General features: G+C 46.6%; 1 protein-coding gene across 1 annotated transcript; it reads right to left on the reverse strand.

Moving 5' to 3' along the window:
* Nucleotides 1–246: 246 nt before the first annotated feature.
* On the reverse strand, nt 247–25,538 carry LOC144221444 (uncharacterized). The gene is made up of 5 exons (XM_077751907.1): nt 25,416–25,538; nt 23,869–23,995; nt 6,952–7,161; nt 3,285–3,342; nt 247–2,868 (listed from the first exon to the last, which is right to left on the reverse strand). The coding sequence occupies exons 1-5, from the start codon at nt 25,536–25,538 to the stop codon at nt 1,761–1,763; spliced, it is 1,626 nt and encodes a 541-aa protein (XP_077608033.1). The 3' UTR covers nt 247–1,760.
* Between the last annotated feature and the right edge of the window lie 200 nt (nt 25,539–25,738).

Consider the following 25,738-nt stretch of genomic DNA (forward strand, 5'->3'; position numbering starts at 1 on the left):
AAACCGGTATTATAACTTTAAAAGTTGAAAAATGGGCGCGTGGGTGGCTCAGTCGGTTAAGCATCTGACTTCAACTCAGGTCACGATCTCAGTTTGTAGGTTCAAGCCCCGCATCAGGCTCTGTGCTGACAGATCAGAGCCTGGAGGCCACTTCAGACTCTGTTTCCCTCTCTGAACCTCCCCGCTTGTTCTCTCTCTCTTAAATAAATATTAAAAAAATTTTTTTAATTGAAGAAAAAGACAGAATTGATGTGAAAATACATCTTTTATTAATATAACCTGTAAAGAAGACGAGACACAAAATCAGATTATCCCAGTATCACAACAGAGAACAGAGAACTTCCAACAATGAGGGGTCTCACGTCAAGAAAACTTAACAAGAACATTTTGGAACATATAATTCATGAGGGTTTTTTTGTAAAAGTATACAAAGTTGTATGTACATAGCAACAACAGACACATTTTTATCGCCTCCGGGTCCAAAGACATTGAAATGGAAAAGAAACACGTTGTACATAACTGTGTCATTACTTCAAGTCTGAGATAACAACATCTAGGTTGTACAGACGTAGAGGACAACGAAGGCCACTTAAAACCATCAGTTTTCCTATCAGTGACACGAACTAGGAATTCATACACTTAGGATCCCAACCAAAGAAGAGGCACCTGGAAACTCAAAACCATATCCACAACAATGAAAAGATTTCTCTCCTGACTGAATTTTCATGAACAAAATACATGAAGTTGTATACCTGATTTTCTCGAAATTGTGTCCATTCAGGATCATCTCCATTGTACTGGCTCGCATTTTCAGTAAGACCTGAAGGGACAGTAAATGCTTTCTCACAGTGTGTCTGTGCTCACAGATTCCTGAGATACCTAAAGGCTTTTCCATGGTCCTTACATTCACATGTGTCCTCCAAGGCAAGAGGGACAACTGAAGGCTTTCCCACAGAGCGGTCATTCATAAGGTTCTGCCCACTGATGGTCATCACATTACTTGCAGGTCTTTGGGACTCTGGACGGTCTTACCAGAGTCCTTACATACAAAGGCTTACTGTCCACTGTGCCGCCTCACGTGTTCTTGCAGGAGCGGGGGCGTGTCAAGGTCTCACCCAGGGTGTTGCTTCATGTGCACTCGAAGAGATGAGGAGAACCTGTACGCCTTCCCACACCTCTTACCTTCATACGGTTTAATTGCGCTGTGTGTTTTCAAATGACCTTGAAAATTCTGCAGCTGAAAGTTTTCCCACACTCCGTACACTCAAAAGGTCTCTCCGCAACGTGTGACTACACGTGAACCTGCAGGAGTGATGGACACCTGAAGGCGCTGCCACACTCCTGATACACACGGTTTCATCACATCATGTGGAGTTCAGTGACATTCAAAAGGTCGATGCTTCCTGAAAGTTTCCTCTCACTCCTTACTTTCCAAGTGTCCATCTTTTTGTGAATTCTCACAGTATGTAGCACAAGGGTACAGTGACGACTAAATGCTTTTCCACAGTGCTGACATTTATAGGGTCTCTCCCTATTGTGTGTCTTCAGATGTTCTCACAGATTCCAATATCTGAAAGTTATCCCACACTCCTTACATTCATAGGGTTTTTCACCAGTGTGTGTCCTCCTATGTAGCTGCAGGTCTGGGTGATCCCGCAAGGCTCTGCCACACTCCTTACATTCATAGGGTTTCACTGCACTGAGTGGTCATGTGACGTTTAATGAGTATACACCCGGAAGGCTTTCCCACATTTCTTACATTAACAGGGTCCTTCCCCAGTGTGTGTCCCCATATGCACTCGCAGGTCTGTGTAGTCCTGGAAGACTTGTCCACATTGCTTACATTCATACAGTCTTTTCTTAGTGTGTATCCTCATATGTACTCGCAGGTATGATTGATGCCCGAAGGCTCTGCCACACTCCTGACATTCATAGGGTTTCACTGTACTGTGAGTGGACATGTGTCGTTTAATATGATGATGCTTCCGGTAGGATTTCCCACATTGCTTACATTCATAGGGTCTCTCCCCAGTGTGTGTCCTCATATGTACTTGCAGCTCTGGGTGATACCTGAAGGCTTTGCCGCACTCCTGACATTCATGGGGTTTCACTACGTTGTGTGTGGTCATGTGACGTTCAAAATGTACACGTATCTTGAAAGTTGTCCCGCACACTTTACACTCCCAGGGTCCATCCCCTGTGTGCCCTTTCATGGGTTCTAAAAAGGGCTGCTGACCAGGGAAGGCTTTCCCACACGGCTGATACGTATAGGGTTTCTCCTGAGCATGTGTCTTCACGTGTTTTTTCAAACATGACTTATACTGGAAGACTCTCCCACACTCCTGACATTGAGAGGTTCTCAGCCCAGTGTGAGTTCTCACATGACGTGTAAGGAAGGAGAGATACAAGAAGGTCTTCCCACACACGTCACACGTATGGACACTCTGTCCACAGTCATTTCGCACATGGCCCAGAAAGGAACATGTGCAAGTGAAAGCTTTTCCACATTTCTGGCACTCCAGAGATATTTTATTACTGAGACATTTCGATGTCTTAGATGCTCTCCCAGTGTCCTGACCTTCACCAGGTTTCTCTACAAGGTCTGCGTCCATGTGAGTGCTGAGGCTCAAGACGGGGATGCAGGCTGGCCCACATTCCTCACTGGGACTAGGTTTGAGTCCTGGCTGAGATCTTTCCGGCTTCTCAAGGAAGGAACCGTCTGTGAGGGCTTCTCTACACTTAGCGCATTCACAGGATTTGCCTCCAGTGGGACGCCCTTCACGCACAGTAAGACTTGTAACCGGGTTCAGGGATTCTCCACATTGATCTCCTTCAATGTGTTCACAGACACCTTCCACCAAAGGACTTCTGTTCAATATAGGAAGGCACACGGTTAGGGAATAATGATTAGAAGCAATCTCGTTATTAATGAGCTATTAATGTTAGTCCAATCATTATTGGGCTACATGATGGAGAGTTTTAGTGAAGGAGTATGTTTGGGGCACTGTCTGCATGGTTACAAAATGGTACAAACTTACTGCGCTGGCTGAGGACTCAAATACGGTCCTAACATTCAGGGCTTCTTACATATGGTTTTCCCTGACCATTGTTTCCAACTGAATTGTTTTTCAGTTGACCGATATGTAGACTGCATTTATAAAAACTTCATCATGTGAAAAAATCGACTACACGATTGTTGAGCTAGGTTTACCGCTGTTCCTTAATTTCAACTTAGTCTCACAACTGCCAACGTCCCCCGATCATTCCTTGCAAGTGTCACTCACCTCAAATGCCCTTCCTGTATTCGGCTCAGATCTCCACTGCTGTGAAATTTCTGCTCCTCTACAAACAGAACAGGAAGCATTTTTTTTGGTAGACATTAGTGTTTTCTCTTCACACAGAGGCTCATTCTGCCAAGTATTCTGCTGAATCTTTGACTCACTTATTTTACCTTGACTAGGGGAAACTACAAGAATTGGTAGCTTAATTGAATTTCTTGGAAATGACCTGATGTGTAAGAAAACAGACCATATGAATGCTTCTATTCATATACCAATCCTGAAATGTAAATGAACTTCATGAGGGAGAATGGTCATGTGAGTAAAAAATTCTGAGGACCCTGGTGACTTGGGATTTTGGCAATAATAGAGAAAGTGTAGGAAATGGCACCCCGTGCATTGAGAAATACTTCAAAATAGATGGAGACTAATGTGGAGATATGTATTACCAGAAAAGCCAAGTAGGGGCACTGCGTGGCTCAGTTGGTTAAGGGTCCGACTTTGGCTCAGGTCATGATCTCACGGTTTGTGGGTTTAAGCCCCACATCGGGCTCTGTACTGACAGCTAGGTCGCAGCCTGGAACCTGCTTCAGATTCTATGTCTCTCTCTCTCTCTCTGACCCTTCCCTGCTCATGCTCTCTCTCTCTCTCTCAGAAATAAATAAAAAAAGCATTAAACAATTAAAGAAAAAAAAAGAAAAAGAAAAGCCAAGTAGGAACAAACTGGGCAAGACACACACATCCACACCCTACCTCTACAAGAAGACAGAAAGACAGGCCACATGGGCGATGATGGATGTGAAGTCCAACACGGAAGCCAGGTGAATGGCAGACACTACTCTTCTCAAAGAAAGACTGAGTCATGTTTCTAATGGACATGTCCAAATGCTAATCCCTTCTGTATACCCCAGTCCAACCAAGGGTTGGCCTCTTCAGAAGGCACACAGACTCTCGCTGGAGCCTGCCTGTGCTGCCCCAGCTGCCACTGGGAGACTAGATGGTGTGGTTGCTGCCCTGCCCCTGAGAAGAGCTCGGCAGGAGGGAGGATTTGAAGGGCACCAAGCAATCTGGAAGATGGGGGCTGACTTTAGTCCTGAAGGTCATTGATGACAGATAATTGTGGGACTTTTTATCATTCATTCATTCATTGTTTGGTAGAAGCACACTGACCTATATATTTGTGTCAGGTGCGCAACATGGGGATTCATCAATTACATACATTACAAAATGCTCACCATAATAAGTGTAATTGCGGTCACTATACAAAACTACAAAATTAATGACCATGTTCCCTGTGCTCTACTTTTCCTTCCCATGACTTACTTATTAAATAAGTACAAATCTGTACTTCTCAATCCCCTCCATCTATTACACCTGACCCTCCACCCCCTTCTAATCTCACAAACACCAATTTGTTCTTTACAATTTCAAGTCTGTTCGATTATCTGTTGTTTGTTCATTTTGTCACTTAGATTTCACATTTACGTAGCATGTTTTGTCTTTTGTCTGACTTACTGACTTGGTATAATACCCTCTAGGTCCATCCATGTTGTCACAAATGGCAAGAATTCATTGCTTTTGTATTACTGAGTGTTAATTCCTTATATATAGATACCACACCTTCATTATCCATTCATCTGTTGATGGACCCCTGTGCTGCTTCCCTACCTTGAGCACAGTGAGTAACAGTACAATGAGCATGGGTGCACATCTAATCGTGCTGGGTTTTTTACTTTGGGGAACTACCTAGAAGTGGAATTATGAACTATATGCTACTGTTGTGTTTCATTTTGTTGTGCAACTTCCAAACACTTTGCCCAGCTGGCTCCACCGATTTAAATCCCACCAACAGGGAGTTTCCTTTTCTCTACACCGCTACCAACACTTGTTCCTGACATTTTGATACCAGCCATTCTGGATGCTGTGAGGGATGAGGGACAGCTCACTGTTGTTTTGAATTGCATTTCCCTGAGGATTAGGAGAAGCTTTTCCTGTGTCAAGGGACCATCTCTATATTTTCGGTGGGAAAATGTCTGTTATGTTCCTCTTTCAATTCTTATTTTTCTGTTTCCCTTACCTGAAGGGATGATTCCACAAAAATATTGCTAAGGCTGATGTCCATGAGTTTAGCACCTCTGTTTTGTCTGAAGACTTGTATGGGTTCAACTCTTACACCTAAGTGATTATACCATACTGAGTGTACTTTCAGGTGAGGGGTAAGAAGCTGGTCCAGTTTCATCTCCTTGAAGGTAGCTGCCGCTGCCTCATTTTCCCAACACCATTTATTGAACAGAGAGTCTTTTCCCCATTTTATATTCTTAGCTCTTTTTTTTTTTTAATGTTTTTATTTATTTTTAGGAGAGAGAGAGAGAGACAGCATGAGCAGGGGAGGGTCAGAGAGAGAGGGAGTCACAGACTGAAACAGGCTCCAGGCTCTGAGCTGGCAGTCAGCACAGAGCCCGACACGGGGCTCAAACCCACAAACCACGAGATCATGACCTAAGCGAAAGTCGGACGCTTAACCGACTAAGCCACCCAGGCACCCCCTTAGCTCTTTCTTTGTAGATTTTTTTTTTTTTTTTTTTTTTTTTTCTAGGAGAGAGAGAGAGAGACAGCGTGAGCAGGGGAGGGTCAGAGAGAGAGGGAGTCACAGACTGAAACAGGCTCCAGGCTCTGAGCTGGCAGTCAGCACAGAGCCCGACGCGGGGCTCGAACCCACGAACCGTGAGATCATGACCTAAGTGAAAGTCGGACGCTTAACCGACTAAGCCACCCAGGCGCCCCTCTTTGTAGATTTTTTATCCATATAAACATGGGTTTATTTCTGGACTCTCTAGTCTGTTGCCTTGGTCACTGTTTCCGTATTTGTGCCAGTACTATACTGTTTTGTTTAGTACAGTTTGAACTCTGGGACTGTTATACCTTCAGCTCTGGTATGCTTTCTCAAAATAGTTTTGTTTTGTTTTTTAATGTTTTATTTATTTCTGAGAGAGAGAGGCAGTGTAAGCAGGGGAGAGTCAGAGAGAGAGGGAGATACAGAATTTGAAACAGGCTCCAGGCTCTGAGCTAGCTGTCAGCACAGAGCCCAATGCAGGGCTTGAACCCACAAACCGTCAGATCATGACCTGAGCTGAAGTCGGACGCTTAACCGACTGAGCCACCCAGGTGCCCCTGTTTTCATACAAATTTTAAAATATCATGCTCTAGTTTCGTCAAAAATACTATTAGTATATTGATAGGGATTACACTGAATATGTGGAGTGCTTTTCATAGTAAGGCATTTTCAAAAAAATTAGCCCATACAATCCATGAGAATGGTATAGCTTTCCCTTTATTGTATCATCTTCAATGTCTTTCATTAAATGTTTTATACCTGCCAGAATACGGATCTTTCAACTTTCCTGGTTACTGTGAATATAGTATATTGTTTTTGAACCAATTGAACATGGAATTGTTAATTTCTCAGCTACTAGGTAGTAAATATAGAAATGTAACACTGTGGAACATTAATTTGTGTTCTGCAACTATTCTAACTTAATTTATTACTTCTAATACTAACTGGTGAAGTCTTAAGGATATTCTATGTACAGTTTTAATATGTGCAAATATTGACCTTTCCATCTCCCTCCTTAAAAGACCAGTGCAGGGACCTGCCCAGTGTAAGGGTCCTTACCCACGGCGGCCAGGTTCCTGCACGTCTCCAGCATCACATCTCTGTAGAGCTTCCTCTGACCTCGATCCAGCAAAGCCCACTCGTCTGGGGTGAACTTCACAGCCACATCCTCAAAGACCACAGAGGCCTGAAACATACCACACACTCCATTGCTGCAAAGCTCCATCCTCACCCGTGTGTGTGGGAGGATGAAGGGTGACAGGCAGGGAGCTGCCCTCCATTCCTAGGATCCCTGAGTCACACGTGAGTAGTGACAACACGCAAGCAGGTCCCCTGCAGTGTGCACAGGGCGGGAAAGGCTGGAATGTGAAGCGCAGGGTGATGACAGCAGCTGACACAGACTCACACACGCCCAGTTTCCTGGGTTATTTACACGGAGACAGGTGTGAGCGGACACTACTGTACAGACTGAACATGACACATTCATGCGACCAACACAGAAATCGGAGGACACACATCTGTCTTGCTCAAAGATGATCCTGCCCTGTCAGCTCCAAGAACCGGCCAGAATGTCAGGACGTTGTGGACACTCAGATCCCAGCGCTGCTCTTACCCGGGAAGGAACGAGGTCAAGGAGACTGGGAGAGTCCCCTCTCTTCCCAACAGAGGCACACGACCCTTTCCCTGGGTTAGGTGGACTTCGGGCATGAACACAGGAGAGGCACCGGGCGCCTGGCACACCTGGTGTGTAAGATGAGTTTGGAGCCACAAGAAACTTGGAAGTCAGTAGGGCCTGTCAAACATTTTTTTTTTTTTTTTAAATGTTTTATTTATTTCTAGGAGAGAGAGAGACAGCGTAAGCGGGGGAGGGTCAGAGAGAGAGGGAGTCACAGACTGAAACAGGCTCCAGGCTCTGAGCTGGCAGTCAGCACAGAGCCCGACGCGGGGCTCGAACCCACGAACCGCGAGATCATGACCTAAGCGAAAGTCGGACGCTTAACCGACTAAGCCACCCAGGCGCCCCAAGGGCCTGTCAAACATTTAACCCAGGGCCCAGAACTGAAGAAAAGTGGCACTAGAAGGAAGAGTCCCTGAAGGATTGATGGGGACAGAGCCACCGGTCACTATGAAGAGGAAGAAAAATCAGAGTGTATGGGCTGCTTTCAGGCAACACACCTGAGCAATGGAAGGACACGGAGCAAAGCAAAGGGCCCAGTGAGCACACAGCTGAATGCACACAGGCTCCTAAGGGACCTGCCTCGACAAGGCCACTGTCCCTAACTGACCGCTGGGNGTATTTCTTATAAACCAGACTAAGTCCTGAATTCTTCCGGGTTTCCCCAAATATCTGGCTACAGCTCTCCAAACTAGGGTCCCATCTTCCATTCTCTTGATTTAAAGGCATTAACCCAAACTGCCCTTTTCCCTAAAGTCCTAAAAACTGCTCCTGAACAACTTGAGGTCAGCCTCAGAGAAATGGCCAGACAGCTCATGTACAGACAATCTCCTTGCTTGTTACTCTGGGGGGAGAATAACAGGACCCAGGGACGGAGGATTATTTGAACGGCTGGAAAATGGGAAGGGCTCCCCAACAGCTGCCTGACTCAACTTTCGCCTTGACCAATCCTGTGGGACTGGGATCTCAAAGCCATTTCTCTGAAGCTCAAAATCACTCCCTAAAAGCCACAGTGTACCCCACCCTGTTGGATTAACCATGGACTTGTGGGAATAATGGATGGGGTCACATTCCTTACCTTGGACTGGAGGATGTACTTGGGGAAGCTCTTATCTCGCAGGACAAGTATCTCCCATTTGCCACCCAATCCCATAATAGAAATTCATAAAGGGAAGATTTCAGGCACTTCTGATTTAGGCAAGTGGATGATTACCAGGCAGGTGCCGTGGGGCAGTGGCAGAGACAGGGACAATGGAACACACAGGACCAGAGAAGACTAGTTATCTAAGGGAGAAAAGAAATCATCAGCTCATAGACAGTAACAGAGTCCTGTGATTCACCCTTGTGGAAACAAGTGGAACACACAGAAAGTTCCAGCATGTGTGACTGTGACCTGAACGATGGAGAAGTTTTCTAACAGAACAAATGAAGGTCGTCTACAAGGAAGAGACAGGGAAGTTCAAGTCCACTAACAACGTGAAGGGTCCATCCATGCAGACACAGAGAGGTGATACACCCTGACCGGGAGAGAACACTCACAACACGCAGAAATGAAACAGCACGAATGTCCACAGGACGTGAAGGAAACAGAACATCAGGAAGCAGACATGTGAGTTACAGGGGACAACACGCTGGAAAGGTTTCCACAGAAGAGGGATCCGCCCAGGAGAAATGCTCAGCCCCCGGGGAGTCAGAAAATCCAACGTGTGATGTCAAGGACACCCTATGTCACACACTCGAGCTGGACACAGGAAGCCACAAGTGACAGGACCCAGCACCGACGTGAGGCTCACACTCTGCACCTGCTTCCTGCTAACCAGTAACTGACTCGCGAGCTGCAATGTGCAGCCTACGGGGCATTTACCCTGGAGACGAGGCCACACTGCCAGCAGCAGCAGAGCCGACAGAAGGAAAACATGAACTGGGGGCCCCCACACCCCAACATCTAGGATTGAAGGGGTTCACCAGGCAACCCGAGCCCTAGGGACCCGCCCGAGTGACACAGACGAGCCCTGGGAGCCCCACGGCAGGCACGACGTCACCGGTGGCACAGCTGACAACCCCCCATCACACCTGCAACAGAGACCCAGGCAAGTGACACGCTGCTTGGGGGTGACCACACGGAAGGCTGCAGAAAGAGGTATGGCTGAAGGACAAATCCTGACTGTGTCACCCATGCTGGACCCCAAGGGCAGTGAGAGCCTCTCAGATCAGCCGCCCACGGCGCCCACACCGCACACGGCGCCCCACGGCAGAGGGTCACGCCCGGTCCCACATGGGGACTCAGCTCTCCCTGCTGACACAGGTCCTCCGGGGAGGCCTGAGGGGACCCCGAGCCCCAAGGGGATTAAACCCTGAGCTCCACACACCCTGGACCCCTCCTCGGGAGCCCCAATTCTCACCAGGGAGGAAACCCTCCCAGGCTATGATCTGACCCCTAACGCTCTGCGTTCATGACCCTTCCACCAGCACTTGACCCCGAGGAGCCTTCCCTCAGTCTCACCTGCACANATCCGCAGCCAGGCGCAGGTTTGAGGTCATCTCCCAGGTCTGTCACCAGCTAGACCCCAAGGCTTGACCTCTTCTGCCCACGTGCTAGTCCTCACAGACCTTTGTCCCACATGTGTCCCTGCAACTGTCCGTTCCAGCTTTCCCCTTAACTCATCAAATGACAGGAAGAAGCCCCTGGTGCAATAGCGACCACCCTCCCCAGCCCTCCAGGGGCCCGACCTCCCGGACCAGTTTGAGGAGCCTGCTTCCAGCCTGAACTGAAGGACCTGGAGTGACCTCTGGAGTGACAGGAAATAACCTTTACCTCATTGACACACAAATGTCTCCGTGGGGGGTGCAGCAAGCCTCATTTACATGACACACACCAGGGGAAAAGCCTGTAGCCCTAAGGCACCGATGGCCAGGCCTCCCCACACAGGACAAGGCTTCCCCACCTAAATATACAGCCCAGCCCCAAGCCAGAGGAGCCAATCCACCCTCCCTCCGGGCACTATGGAAGTCATTCCCTGCGATCCTCTGAATCCCTATCAGCTGCTAAGTTTTCTTCCTGCTACTTGCAGCTCAGTGTGGTGCAGTTTCACCTCGTGGAGGAGCTGATGTGGTTTTGGAATGGGGGGTGGGGAGGGTTAAGAAAAAATTCTTGAGACGTCTTTGGTGCAAAAAGCTGGTTTACTACAGCACGGGGCCAGGACCCTGGGCAGAAAGAGCTGCACTGGGTTGTGAGGAGGGATGGATCGCATGGGATTTTCCATCCTATGGAGAGGAGGGTGACATTGGGGCTCCAGGAAATTGACTCCATAGGTTTCTGCAGATTTGTTTCCCTGTAATTTCCTAAGAGGTTTGTAAGTGGATGGAGACTCACATCCTGCTAGACTCTGATCCCTATTCGTTAACCATTTGTTTCCCTCTGTCCTTCATTCCTGCGCAGCTAAGACAGGCTGAGGACGGTCACACCTTCCCCACCTGCTGGGAGTGGGGGGTGCATCCTTAGCTTCTGCTGTGCCCACAGCTTGCCTGTTTCCCACGTCAGTGAGCAGGACTCAGGCTGGCTGGGTGACGGGTCCACCGTGGGTCCCCCCGCAAGCCCAGCGGGTGACGGGTGCCCAGAAACAGCAATCGTTTTAGGCCCCCCGCTCTCCTCCCACATCTACGCCTCCCCGACTCCACTACCCAGTACACTCTTTGCACAACTTCCTGGTCCCGGTCCGAGTTACAACGAAAGGGAAAAACAAAAAAACAACCTCAGCCCCCGAAGACTTTAAGGGACAGCGGGGCCGCAGAGGCTGNATCCTAGACCTTCCCCTGCCCCCTCCCCCAGCCTCCCGTTCCAGTTCCATCCACCCAGGACCCAGGTGGACCCCCGGAGCCGGGGCCACCCCGCCGCGGCCGCTTCCACCTGGTCCCGGCTGGTCCCGTCCTGTCCCGGCCGCGCACTCACCATCTCGGGGCTGCTCGGAGACCACAGCCGCACCTGGGGCTGCGGAGGAGCAGAGCGCGCCCGCCGCCGGGGCTCAGAGCCACGCCCACTAGGCTCTGGCTTGGGCCTGATTGGATGGTGTACAGGCTCCGGGCCCTAATTGGCCAAACCTTCAGTTTTTGTAACGTGATTGGATGATTTTCACAAATAATACCCCCGAAGCTGATTGGACAGTAACGACCCTCGTCACTTCTGCACTGTGACAGGACAGCCTGCGGTGATTCACGTTCTGATTGGAGGGGAATCCTGGCACCGCCCCTGCAGGCACATATTGGGCAGATTCCCGGGCCCCGCCTCCTGCCCCCTGAGTGACAGGCTGACGGCGCACACCTGTCAGATCCTCCGGGGAGGAGGTGCCTCTCGACGAAATGAGGTGCCTCTCGACGAAATTCGCTCTGGACCGCCTGAGCCGCCTGCCTCCTGTTCTGTCCCGGGAATCCGACTCCCTTTCTCTGCGGGGCCTTCCTAGTCCAGAGTCCATCGGTACGCGACTGCACATAAGGGTCTGGTGACCTTGTGTTCGTGGTTGACACGGGGTGACGGTGCACCGGTCCCCTGTATTCAAGAACAGCTCTCTGATGGGGCGTCCGCGTGGCCAGAACCTGCATCCTGCACTGGATTCAGTGTCTCTCGCTCTCTCTGCCCCTCCCCCGCTTGCCCCCTCTCTCAAAAGTAAATGAACCTTTAAAAAATTAATAAAAGAGAAGAACAGGTCACTGACCTGTGACCTCACCTAAGGGGCTATAGGCCTCCCTGGGTTTTGACTGGGCCCTTTGAAAGCGTGAGGCCCCGCCCTCTGAACGAACTTCCACTTCGCAGGCCTCAGGTCAATCAAAATTGCCCTGGGTCCTCAAACACCAAGGGACTTGGGACCCCCGCGGCTCCAGCCAGGCACAGCCATAAGTGTGTCACGTTACAATGCTCTGGGGTGCGTTTTATTCTGCAAGGAAAGTCACGGCAGATCCAGTTTGTTATCAGTTCCCGTTGATAATCAAGGCTCCATTTCCTTCAGGTGCTGGATTGATGTGGGACTGCTCTCAGAACACACCAAAAAGAACCAAACAAAAAACAAAACACAAAAATCCCACTAACTTTTACTCTTAAAAATGTGAGTCCAATCCTATGTGACTTATACCTCCATTTTCCAAAATAAATTTAAAGGCCACAATAGCCATGAGATCATGCCTCCTGGGCACTGTTGAAATACTTTGTCTCTGTTAATTTGCCTATTCTCCTATTTTATGTAAGTGGACTTGCACTGTGTGGCCTCGTGTGGCTGGTGTCTTCCACGTGATAGAATATCTTCATGATTTGTTCACATGCATGATGTGTCGGTACCTCACTCCTTTCTGGGGCTGAACAACCATCCTCCTGTGTATACGCCGCACCCTGTTCGTCCATCCACGCACTAGGGGACACTTGGGATGTTTCCCTTTTGCGGGGTCTGCACAGTTGTGTAACTGGCATTCGTGGGCACACATCTGAGTGTGTCAGTTTAGGTAGGACTGGAACACTTGTGTTACAGGGGAATTCTGTCTTTCACTTTTTGAGGAGCCACCAAACTTTTTTCCACGGCAGCTGCCTTAGTTCACGTTTCCACCAGCCAAGCACAGGGTTCCAATATCTCCACATCCTGATGCCGCTGCTTCTCTGGATTCTGGCTCCGCACCGTCCTCGTGAGTGGGAAGTAACATCTCATCGTGGTTCTGACTTGCATCGTCCTGATGTGAGGATCATTTCATGTGTCTATTAGACAGTTGTGCATCATCTTAAGAGAAATGTTTGTTCAAGGTTTTGTTCACTTTCTGACTTGCATGAGGTTTTTTTTCATTTTTTTTTTTTAATTTTTAGGAGAGAGAGAGAGAGAGAGACAGCGTGAGCAGGGGAGGGTCAGAGAGAGAGGGAGTCACAGACTGAAACAGGCTCCAGGCTCCGAGCTGGCAGTCAGCACAGAGCCCGACGCGGGGCTCGAACCCACGAACCGCGAGATCATGACCTAAGCGAAAGTCGGACGTTTAACCGACTAAGCCATCCAGGCGCCCCTGGATGAGTATTTTCTTACTCAGATAGGAGTTCTTTGTGTATTCTCAATTATAAAATCTTATCACAGATGTGATTTACAAAGATGTTCTCCCATTTTGTGGGTGTTATTAAATGTCTTGATAGTGACCTTTGATGCACAAAAGATTTTCATCTCGCTGAAGCCTCATTTACTTACTTTTTCTTGTGTTCCCTGTGATTTTCCTGTCACAGTTAAGAAACCTTCCTGAATGCCAAGTTCATGAAGATTTCTGCCTGGGTTTCTCTCAGTCTCGGGTTACCCAGAACAGGCCTACCAGGGCTGGGGATTCTCAGCAGAGCTGTTTCCAAGGCCTGGAACTGGGATCCTCTAATAACACACATGTCCCTGGACAATTGTGTAATGTGCAAGGCCATGACGGTGTTTCTGTTTTGAGCAATGATCTTTGATTCTAATGCAAACATACTACTATACATCCATACCTTCATCATTAGGCTTCCAACATGCAAGTCTTGATGACTGCTCATTTCTGGGTAATTCCCTGCACCTCATTATATAGAAAAGCATGTCCATGATTGAACACTTGTTCTTCTGTATAAAATTCTGAAGTGGGATGTGTGAAGTTCCAAGAAAAACTTGGTCATAGTATTGATGGAATTCTACTAAAACGATCCAACTATTTAAGTACTGACACGTTGGAACATTTCCTCTCTCAGCTCACCTAGAAGTCAGGAAATGCTCATGCTTCCAACTTTAAACTCCATATGCGCTCCAACCTCTACATCATTGCTACGGCTTCCAGCCCAGCGTGATCTACCACCCTGGCCAACATCACCATCCTTTTGTCCGTCGTCATGGTAACAGAAGAATCCTGTGTGGGTGCCTGATCAACTCATCTGGAGGATCCAGGCCACCCACTACCAGTCAGTCTTCTTGGCCGACCAGCAAATGCGACCCACGCCATCGTCTCCTCCCATCTCCTGTGCGTCCTCCCCCCTCACAACACTGTGGCCAGTGGCTTCCAGCTGTCCTTCAGACGTCTGAGGTCCCCCCACTTCAGAATGCTTTCCTCTCCTGGGGCTGCTGTAACACAGTGCCACCCACTGGGTGGCTGAGAGGACAGACATTCGTGGTCTGTCTGAGGCGGAAGCCTGAGATCCCGTGGTTTCCAAAGTTGGCTCCTTCTGGAAGTTCTGAAGAACAATCTGTCCAGGCCTCCCTCCCCACTCCTGGGGGTGGCCCACAACCCTCTGCATTCCTTGGGTGGTTGATGCATCATGCCAATCCCTGCTTCTGTCTCACGTGGTCAAGGCCCGTCTTCAGTGCAGGCCTCTGTGTCCAAATTTCCAGTTTATAAGGACACCATCATTGGGTCAAGGCCTACCTTAACCGTACATGTGCAAACGCCTTACTTATAGATACGGCTGTATTAGAGGTTTCACGTGGACATGAAGTGGGGTGGGTACAATGCTGAACCCAGAGTTTGTGTATGTTTGTACTGCATATACTGCGTCATCAATTTAGGCATCAACTTCCAGTGTTACCTGAAATAGCTACTTTACTGTTTTGTTTTCCTAGTCCTTCCAACCACGTACACAACCATCCCTCTAAAGTATACAGATATTTCTGACTTTATGTACATATATATTTCAGCCTGTATGTATATTTAAGAAATACATAATTGCCATGAAAGGAATAAGGTACCTTTTCCTTGGGGCCCCTCACTGTACTCCATCTTTCCACGCTCCTGTGAAAGGTCACTGAAATCTACACAGAGATAATTATGGTTCTGCTGAACTACAGCCACTTTTCCCAGAATCCCCATATTCCTGATTCTAGGTGACAACTCACCGGTGGTCTGAGTATCGAAAGCAGAGGTGAAGAGGCCCTAGGCTAGTGGTGGGGTCGCCATACAGACGGACAAACACATAGCGGCTTATCTGGCAAAAAGCTTGCACCCAAAAGTTCTTACCAGCAGCCTGTCAATCAAGCATGGACCAAACCAAACACTAACTTTCCCCTTTCTGTATTGGGAATAGATAAATAATCGGTGGCCATGCCTTCCACTCATGTCTCCATGACCCACCAGTCATGGATCAGATTCCATGGTCAGAAACCCACAACTTTAGGTTTTCCACCCAGCCCCACAATGTCCCCCAAGCCACTGACTTAAACTATCACCCTTGTTGAATGTCACTGGTGCTTTGGCTCCCGTCTTCCAGCCATATTTGTATAAGGTATCATTTGCAGGCAAGCACCCATTCTCTCACTGTGGAAGACCAGGGATCTTGATTCCAGGACAATAGATAAAATGCTGCAGCTAAAAAGCACAAGGACCTCTGAGCCTCTACGGCACTGTTGTCTGCACGGTTCTATCTTCCGGTGTAAGAAACGAGCACCTTCCTCATATCTGAGGTGGGATGTGGGTGATTTCTCTTACTTGGAGTTGAAGCCAAGAGTTCAGTAAGTGTTCACTTCTTATATGAAAACGGTATGCATTTGTTTAGGCAAACAGAAGTTTCCATCCACGTTTCCCAGAAAAACCTCCTTAATCGTTTATAAAAACCACCTGTATCCTAATGATGTAATTCTCTACTTTTCATTGGCTGAGAGGTTTTATCAAATTATCCCATTTCACGTTTGGGTTGTTAAATCAGCCCTGCTAGTTCTCATTTAGGACAATTCTTGGTTAATATTTTCATGCATTCTTAGTCCATAGCTCCAGGTGAACAGGATTTTAGGGATTACTTTCTTTTGGGTCAATTTTTAAAATTCTTATATACTTAGGATTTTTGTGATCACCGAGAGTGGAGCACATTACTAAGACTAAGACTATGATTGGGTCAATGCCCTCCTCACACAGACCACCACGACCACACCTGTCGTCAGAGAGGATCGCACTGGATCAGGAAATGGGATGAACAAAACTCAAGAAGGAGGGCGGAGGTGTTGGTGAGAGGGACACACTGTGACATGTGCCACGTGATGACGGGTTCTGACGAGACGCGTGCAGACATGTGATAGACGACGGGGGTGTGGGAAGGGCTCCTTTACTCTGGACGAGACCCTGTCAGGAGGGAGGTGTGACTTTACGTCGGAGATTTCCACGCGTGTCTAGAAAGCAGGCGGAAGGCGGTGCAGCTCAAACTATGAATTGAGAGGCAGCAGCACGTCAGCAAGAAGCGGGGATATTTGTGAGTTTTGTGGCCTGGACTCTGCTTTCAGCCTCTTTACGCACATGAGCNAAAAAAATTTAAAAAAAAAGAAAGAAAGCGGGATTAGGCATAATTGTATCAGATGATCTAGATTTTAAAATTAAGACTGTAAGAAGAAAAGAAAGGCATTATATCATAATTAAGGGGTCTATCCACCAACATCTACCAATTGTAAACATATATGCCCCTAACGTGAAAACTGGACAACGACATGCAGAAGAGTGAACCTGGACCATCTTCTTACACTATACACAAAAATAAACTCAAAATGGATGAAAGACCTAAATGAATAATGGAAAGCCATCAAAATCCTAGATGAGAAAGCATGCAGCAACCTCTTTAACCTCAGCCACAGCAACTTCTTACCCAACATGTCTCCAAAAGCAAGGGGAACTAAACCAAAAATGAATTGTTTCACCAAGATAAAAACCTCGGCACAGAGAAGGAAGCAATCAGCAAAATGAAAAGACAACCGATGCAATGGGAGAAGACTTTTGCAAATGACATCGGCTAAAACGTTAGTATCCAAAATCTATAAAGAACTTATCAAACTCAACACCCAAAAAACAAATAATCCAGTGAAGAAATGGGCAAAAGACATGAATAGACATTTCCCAAACTTTTCAAAAGAAGACACCCAGGTGGCTAACAGACATTAAAACATCCATATCACTCATCATCAGGGAAATACAAATCAAAGCCACAATAGGATATTACCTCATACCTGTCTGAATAGCTAAAATTAACAAACCAGGCAAGGATGCGGAGACAGGGGAGCTCTTTTGTACTACTGGTAGGAATGCAAACTGGTGCAGCCACTTTGGAAGTTTTTGTTTCCTAAAAAAATTCAAAAGAGACCTACCTTATGACTCAGTAATTTCACTACTAGGTATTTATCCAAAGGATACAGGTGTGCTGTTTCAAAGGGGCACATGCACCCCAATGTTTATAGCAGCGCTACTGACAATAGGCAAAGTATGAAAAGAGCCCACATGTCCATCAACAGATGAATGAAGAAGATGTGGTACACACACACACACACACACACACACACACAGAATGAAGTATTACTCGGCAATCAAAAAATGATATCTTGCCATTTGCAACAACGTGGATGGAACTACATGTTACGTTAAGTGAAATCAGTCAGTCAGAGAAAGACCGATATCACTGTAACTTCACTTACATGTGGAACTTAAGATAGTAAACAGATGAACGTAGGAGAAGGAAAGCGAAAATAATGTAAAAAGAGGGAGGAGGAGAAAACATAAGTGAGTCATAACTACAGAGAACAAACTGAGGCTTGCGGGAAAGGTTGTGGGTGTGGGGACAGGCTAAACGGGCAAGGGACATCAAGGAGGACAGTTGCTGGGCTGAGCACTGGGCATTATACGGAGGGGAGGAATCACTCGATTCTACTCCTGAAACCATTTTGCACCTATATGCTAACGAACTTGGGTGTAAATTTAACAATAGAATGAAATAAAATAAGAAAATTCTCATTTTTACTTACAACATATGAAATTTCTCTAAACAATATTTTTCAAAAGTGTAGTTTCTGGTATTTCAAACCCTCCTGGCAGAATGAGACAATAAACTACAAATAAAGAGGCTCTGTAGGGCATCAAGCCCATGAAAAGAAGATTAGAAGGCTCAGGTCCTCATAATCTCTTATACTGTTTTCTGTAATGCCTCTCTTTTACTTGGCAGAACCTAATAGTTGACAATGGATGTCTGTCAAGGACAAGTCATCAATAAAGAACATCTTTATCCCTCCAAACTCTGTTGTTCCTAAGCCCTATTGGCTACTAACATCCACTGACAAGGAGAGCAAATTCTTCAGACCACATTTGGATCCAAAGAGAACCCCTCAGGGGGGAGGCAAGATGGCAGAGAATTAGGGAGCTCCATACATTTCACTCGCCCCCATCTCTCAAACGGAGAAGGCCTAAAGGCATAAGAACCCTTACAGAATCCAGGAGTTTGGGAGGAAAAGGAGACAGAAGCTGCTGAGAAAACCGTATAGCGGCTACCTCAAGAAACAAGTCAAAGTACACATGGTGGAGAGTCCCAATACCACTACGAGTAGGAAAATAAAATAACCAAGGTCTCAACAAGAGAGACCAAGAGACGCCATTCAAAGAACACTTTATGAATGGACAGGCCCTGGACAGTCAAAGAGCCTTCTTTGGTACAGCAGCACTCACAGGTACTCAGACCATAACAAGCTTTTAAAACTAACAAGAGATAGAAAGTTAACCAAAATGACGAAACGAAAGAGCTCTCCTCCAAGGAAATTCCAGGAAGAATTGACAGCTAAAGAACTGCTCAAGACAGATAATGTGCAAAATAACTGAACAAGAATTTAGGATAACAGTCATAAAATTAATCGCTGGGCTTGAAAAAGGCATGGAAGACATCAGAGAAACTATTGCTGCAAAGACTATGGAGCTTAAAAATAGTTGTGATGAATTTAAAAAATGCTATAAATGAGATGCAAAATACAATGGAGGCGTCCAATGCACGGATTGAAGAGGCAGAAAGGAGAGTAAGTGATTTAGAAGACGCAATTATAGAAAAGGAGGAAGCTGGGAAAAAGAGAGATAAACCGATACAGGACCACGAAAGGAGGGTTCGAGAGCTCAGCGATACAATCAAATGGAATAATATTTGTATCATAGGAATTCCAGAAGAGGAAGAGAGAGGGAAAGGTGCTGAAGGAGACCTTGAACAAATTATAGCAGAGAACTTCCCCAGTCTGACAAAGGAAACAGACATTGAAATCCAAGAGGCCTAGAGAACTTCCCTCAGACGTAACTTGAATCGATCTTATGCACGACATATCATAGTGAAACTGGCAAAATATAAGGACAACTTAGAAGAAGTGGACAAGTTCTGAAACACACACTCACTACCAAAATTCACACAGGAAGAGATAGAGAACCTGAACAGACCCACAACTAGTGAGGAAATCAAATCAGTTATCAAAAATCTCCCAACAAATAAGAGCCCTGGGCCAGATGGCTTCCCTGGGGAATCCTACCAGACATTTAAAACAGAATTAATACCCATTCTTCTCAAGCTATTCCAAAAAATGGAAATCAAAGGAAAACTTCCAGACTCATTTTATGAAGCCAGCGTCACTTTGATTCCCCAGACAGACAGAGAACCAGCAATAGAAAGAGAACTATAGGGCAAAATCCTTGATGAATACAGATGCAAAAATCCTCAATGAGATACTAGCAAATCGAAGCCAACAGCACATAAAAAGAATTATCCACCAAGATCAAGTGGGATTCATTCCTGGGTTACAGGGCTCGTTCAGTATTTGCAAATCAATCAACGTGATACCATACCAACAAAAGAAAAGATAAAAACCATGTGATNTTCCTCAAAAAATTAACAATAGAACTCTCCTAGGACCCAGCAATAGCACTGCTGGGAATTTACCCAAGGGATACAGGAGTGCTGATGCATAGGGGCACATGGACCCCAATGTTCACAGCAGCACTCTCGATAATAGCCAAATCATGGAAAGAGCCTAAATGTCCATGAACTGAAGAATGGATCAAGAAGATGTGGTTCATCTATACAATGGAATAACATGGAATGAGAAAGAATGAAATCTGGCCACGTTTAGCAACATGGATGGAACTTGAGGATGTTATGCTGAGCGAAATAAGTCAGGCAGAGAAGCACAGCTACCATATGTTTGCACGTATAGAAGGATTAGGAGGAACTTAACGGGAGGACTGTGGGGGAGAAGGGGGGGGAATAGTGGGGGAGAGGGAGGCAAATCATGAGAGACTCTTGAATGCGGAGAACAAACTGAGGACTGATGGGATGGGGGCAAGGAGGAGGGCACTTGTGGGGATGAGCACTGGGTGTTATATGGAACCCAACTTGACAATAAACTATTAAAAAAAGAGAGAGAGAGAAAACCCCTCATGACTGCTTAATGCTGACACCTCACCTTTTCACTTCCCATGGCATTTAACATGCCACTCCTCTAAACGATAAATATTTTTCATAGTTTACTGATGTGTTTTTTTAAAATGGAGGAAAATAGTAAATATTAGGTTGGGTGTGCTTTTGCAAATCCTTTCTTTTTTAAAGATTCCATTTTAATATTATTTTTGTTTACATTACCTCTATACCCAGTGTGGGGCAAAACCCCCCAAGTCCAAGACCAAGAGTTGCACGCTCTACTGACCGAGTTAGTGAAGTGGTCTGCAAATCCTTTTAAAGGTCCCAAAGCAGGAATACTTTTCCCTTTGACCTCCAGCCCAACAGGATGAGATACACACCATTAAGTGACCAAATACCTTAGTCAAGGGTAAAAAGACAAGCATTTTGTGCCAGAGTTGCAATGCCTTTGGGGTACCTCACAACTGTGGAATTTTATGGAAATGAGAGGTTTGTTTTTTGTTTTTGTTTTGTTTTTTATCTCTAATAAGGATAAAACTGAAGAGGCTCCTATGCCCAGAATTTACCAGATACCATATTTTCCTTGACTGATCTGACTGATATTAAGGGTGCTGGTCTTTTCAGACGTTACCTTCTGGGGCCCAGAGGAAAGCACCCCACTGGTAATTCCACCACAATCACTGCCCTCCGAAATTAACAGGCAAACCTGAGCCACGGTCCAAAGGGGTGTCACCACGCACTGAAGAAAAAGTTCTCAGACACTTTGTCAGAGCAGACGTGCAGGGCTGTGTCCACCAGTGAAACAGCGGCAGCAGCAAACTGCACACTGTCTTTATTTCCTGCTCATGAGAGAAAAACATCAAACGCTGTCAACGCATGCGAGGAAACCACAAAGAGCCTCCAGATAGACCAAAAGCCCGTACGGTGTTTATGTGGAAGCATGTAAGGAAGATGTGCGCTTTGGAAGACTGGCTCCTGGGAGATCCTGGGGCTCTGTTCTCATGGGGAGACCATGTGAGACAGGCTTGAGCCCAGAACATCACCCACATTTCAGCAATGACCCCATTCACTTTTCCAGGACTTAACAACATATTCTCTAAAAATAATTCCACAAGGGATGAGCTTCTACATCGTAGTTTGGAACACAATCAGCCAAGGACAACAAGACTACTGCCAGGAAACAAACCAATTTCAGAACTTAAAAATGTCTGAAGAAAACGGGGCGCCCTGGTGGCTAAGTTGCTGAAGTATCTGACTTTGGCTCAGGTCATGATCTTGCAGCTCATAACTTCAAGCTCTGTGCCGGGCACTGTGCTGACAGCTCCGAGCCTGGAGCCAGGTTCAGATTCTGTGTCTCCCTTTTTCACTGCCCCTCCCTTGCTCACGCTCTGTCTCTCAAAAATGAACATTAAAAAATATTTTCTAAAGTTTTTTAGAAATTGAAGAAAAAGAAAATTGATGTGAAAATTTAACTTTCAATAGTAAAGACTGAAAAGAAGAGTAAACAGAAACTCAGATTATTCTGGTATCACAACAGAGAACAGAAAAGAACTTACAACAATGAGGGGGTCTCATGTCACGATAAGTTAACGAGAACGTTTTGGAATTTATAATTCAGGACATTTTTTGGTAAAAGTATGTAAAGGTATATGTACACACTAATAATAGACACACTTTCATCACCTCCGTGTCCAAAAGACATTGTAATGGGAAAAAGACATGTAATACATAACCATGTGATTATTTCAAGTCTGAGATAACAACACCTAGGTGTACAGATGTAGAGGTCAACGAAGGCCATTTAAAACCATCAATATTCATATCAGTCACATGATGAGGAATTCATACACTTGGGATCCCTATTAAGGAAGAGGCACCAGGAAAGTCAAAGCCATATTCAAAACAACAAAAAGATCTCTCCCCTGCCTGAATTTTCATCAAGAAAATACATGAAGTTGTATATCTTAAGTTATCCCAAAACTGTGTCCATTCAGAATCATCTCCATTGTACTGGCTCGCATTTTCAGTAAAATTTGAAGGGAGGGGCGACTGGGTGGCTCAGTCGTTTGAGCATTCGACTTTGGCTCAGGTCATGATCTCGTGGTTCTTAAGTTCAAGCCGTACATCTGGCTCTGTGCTGACAGCTCAGAGACTGGAGCCTGCTTCAGATTCTGTGTCTCCTTCTCTCTCTGCCCCTCCACAGCTCATGCTCTGTCTCTCTCAAAAATAAGTGAGCAATAAAAACAAAAAAAAAAGATTTGAAGGGAAAATAAGTGCTTTCCCACGATGTGTCTGTGCTCAGAGATTCCTAGGTACCTGAAGGCTTTTCCATGGTGCTTAAGTTCATAGGGTTTCAGGTCACTATGCTTCACATGTGTCCTCAAAGGGAAGAGGGGCAACTGAAGGCTTTCCCACAGAGCGGTCATTCAGAAGCTTCTGCCGGAGTCCAGCTCCAGCTGGTACAGGGGTCCCTGAAGGAANGAATGTCTTCTCGCAGTATGTATTGTGAGGGCGTGGTGTCGAATGAAGGTTTTTCCACAGTGCTGACATTTATGGGGTCTCTCCCCGGTGTGCGTTCTCACATGTTCTCGCAGGCATGAGTTATACCTGAAGGTTTTCCCACACTCCTGACATTCATAGCGTTTCTCCCCAGTGTGTGTTGTCACATGGTCTCGCAAATTTCCACGGTATCTAAAGATTTTCCCACATTGCTGACATTCATATGGTCTTTCCCCAGTGTGTATCCGCATATGGATTCGCAGGTTTGTCTGATCCCGGAAGGCTCTGCCACACTGCTTACATTCATAGGGTTTCACTGTACTNTCCCTTCAATTTCTTTCACTAAGTTTTACACCTTCCAGAGACAATCTTTCAAATTCCTTGGTTTCATTAACATAGTATTTTACGGTTTTTGAAGTATTTTAACATGGGTTTGTTTTCTAAAATTCTCTGCTATTTTGTTAGGTATGGAAGTGCATGCAACAGATTTTAGAGTATTAATTTTGTGTTCTGTAACTCTTCTAAATTCATTTATTAGTTCTAACTGTGCTGGTGAAGTCTTAAGGACATTTACGTATAGTTTCATATCATTTGTAAATTTGACCTTTTCTTCCTCCTTAAAAGACCAGAGAAGGGATGGAGCCATCCTTACCCACGGCAGACAGGTTCCTGCACGTCTCTAGCATCACATCTCTGTAGAGCTTCCTCTGACCTCGATCCAGCAAAGCCCACTCGTCTGGGGTAAAGTTCACAGCCACATCCTCAAAGACCACAGAGGCCTGAAACATACCACACACTCGATTGCTGCAAAGCTCCATCCTCACCCGTGTGTGTGGAAGGATGAAGGGTGACAGGCAGGGAGCTGCCCTCCATTCCTAGGACCCGAGTCACACGTGAGTAGATAGTGACAACACGCAAGCAGGTCCCCTGCAGTGCGCACAGCACGGGAAGGGCTGGAACCTGAAGCGCAGGGTGATGACAGCAGCTGACATAGACTCACACACGCCCAGTTTACTGAGTTATTTACACTGAGAAAGGTCTGGGCAGACCACTACTGTACAGACTGAAACATGAAATATTTACTCGGACAACACAGAAAACAGAGGGCACACGTTTGGCTTGTTCAATGATTTTCTGCCTCATCAGCTCCAAGAACTGGGACCAGAATGTCAGGACATTGCGGACACTTAGATCCCAGCAGCTCTCGCCCTGGAAAGAACAAGGTCAAGAAGCCTGGGGGACCTTTCTCTTCTGACAGAGGCAGACAGGGATCCTTTCCCCAAATTAGGTGGACTCTGGGCACAGACACAGGCCAGGGCCTGGGCGCCTGGCACACCTGGTGTGTAAGCTGAGTTCTGGTTGCTGAAGAAGCTCGGGTGTAAGCAGGGGCTCTGACTCAGGGCCCAGAATTCAAGGAAAAGAGCACCAGAAGAAAATGTCCCTGAGGGATTGATGGGGACAGAGCCAGAGATGGCTTTAATGGAGAAAGAAAACAAAGGCTAATTCATAACTTTAGAGCAACAAAGGTTGACACCGCACTCGTGAAATACACAGTAAAAAAATTTTCTTCAAAAAATCAGAGATTGTTCAAACACAAAGTATGTTCTCAAAACTTAATGGAAAAAAAAAAATCCCAACAGTATCACCTAAAAGAAGGAAAATTCTACGTAACCAGGGTTTGCTTATCACACACCTGCTAAGTCAGGTTTTAAATATGCCTTAAAATTAAATAGGACAACCATAAAAAGAGACAATAATATAAAAATATATATGATTAAATAATGAGCAAAGAAAGTGAGTGGACACTTCTCCAAAGAACAATGCAAATAGCCATTAGGTCGCTGAAACGATGCTAGACATTCGTCACGAGGGACTCGCACCTCGAACTACCAGCAGATGCCCTCGGCCCCCACCTGACTGGCTATGAAGACGCACCAGGAAGCGCGGGCGAGGCCGTGAGCAGGGCGAACTCGCGTCCGTCTATCCTGCTGCGGGTGTAAGAGGGGCAGCCGCTTGGGGGGAGTCTGGCGGCCCCTCAGAATGAGGACCGTGGAGGCCCCACGCCACACGGCAGTTCCGCTCCTCGATCCACCTGCCCCAGACCAGGGAGGACGCGCCCTCACACACACGTGTGCGCACGCACTCTCCGTGGCACGACTGCTGATCGCCGACAGGGAGAACCACCCAGAAGCCCTGCACCTCTTCGACGCTGAGAGAAGGAGACACGACTGAGGTGGAGTCAGGAGTCCACAGGGGAGGCTCCCAGACCTGCGGCTCCGGGCCAAGCGCAGACACAGCCGAGAGACGTCCCGGCACACCCATAATGCACCACTCTTCAGGCCGGAGGAAGATTATTTCCTAGGTGGCCACAGCCCAGCCAATGAGAAAACCAGAGTTCAGCCAATGAGAGACAATCACATCCCAGCCAGTGAGAAGCCACGACACTTGGAAACCCCAGGTTGCTAAGACGACCTTCTAGTTTGGCACAACCTCCCCAACGCCCCGTCTCCTCTAGAAAAGAG

This window comes from Crocuta crocuta, unplaced genomic scaffold (genome assembly GCF_008692635.1).
Source record: "Crocuta crocuta isolate KB4526 unplaced genomic scaffold, BGI_CrCroc_1.0 scaffold110, whole genome shotgun sequence".
NCBI classification, from domain to species: Eukaryota; Metazoa; Chordata; class Mammalia; order Carnivora; family Hyaenidae; genus Crocuta; species Crocuta crocuta.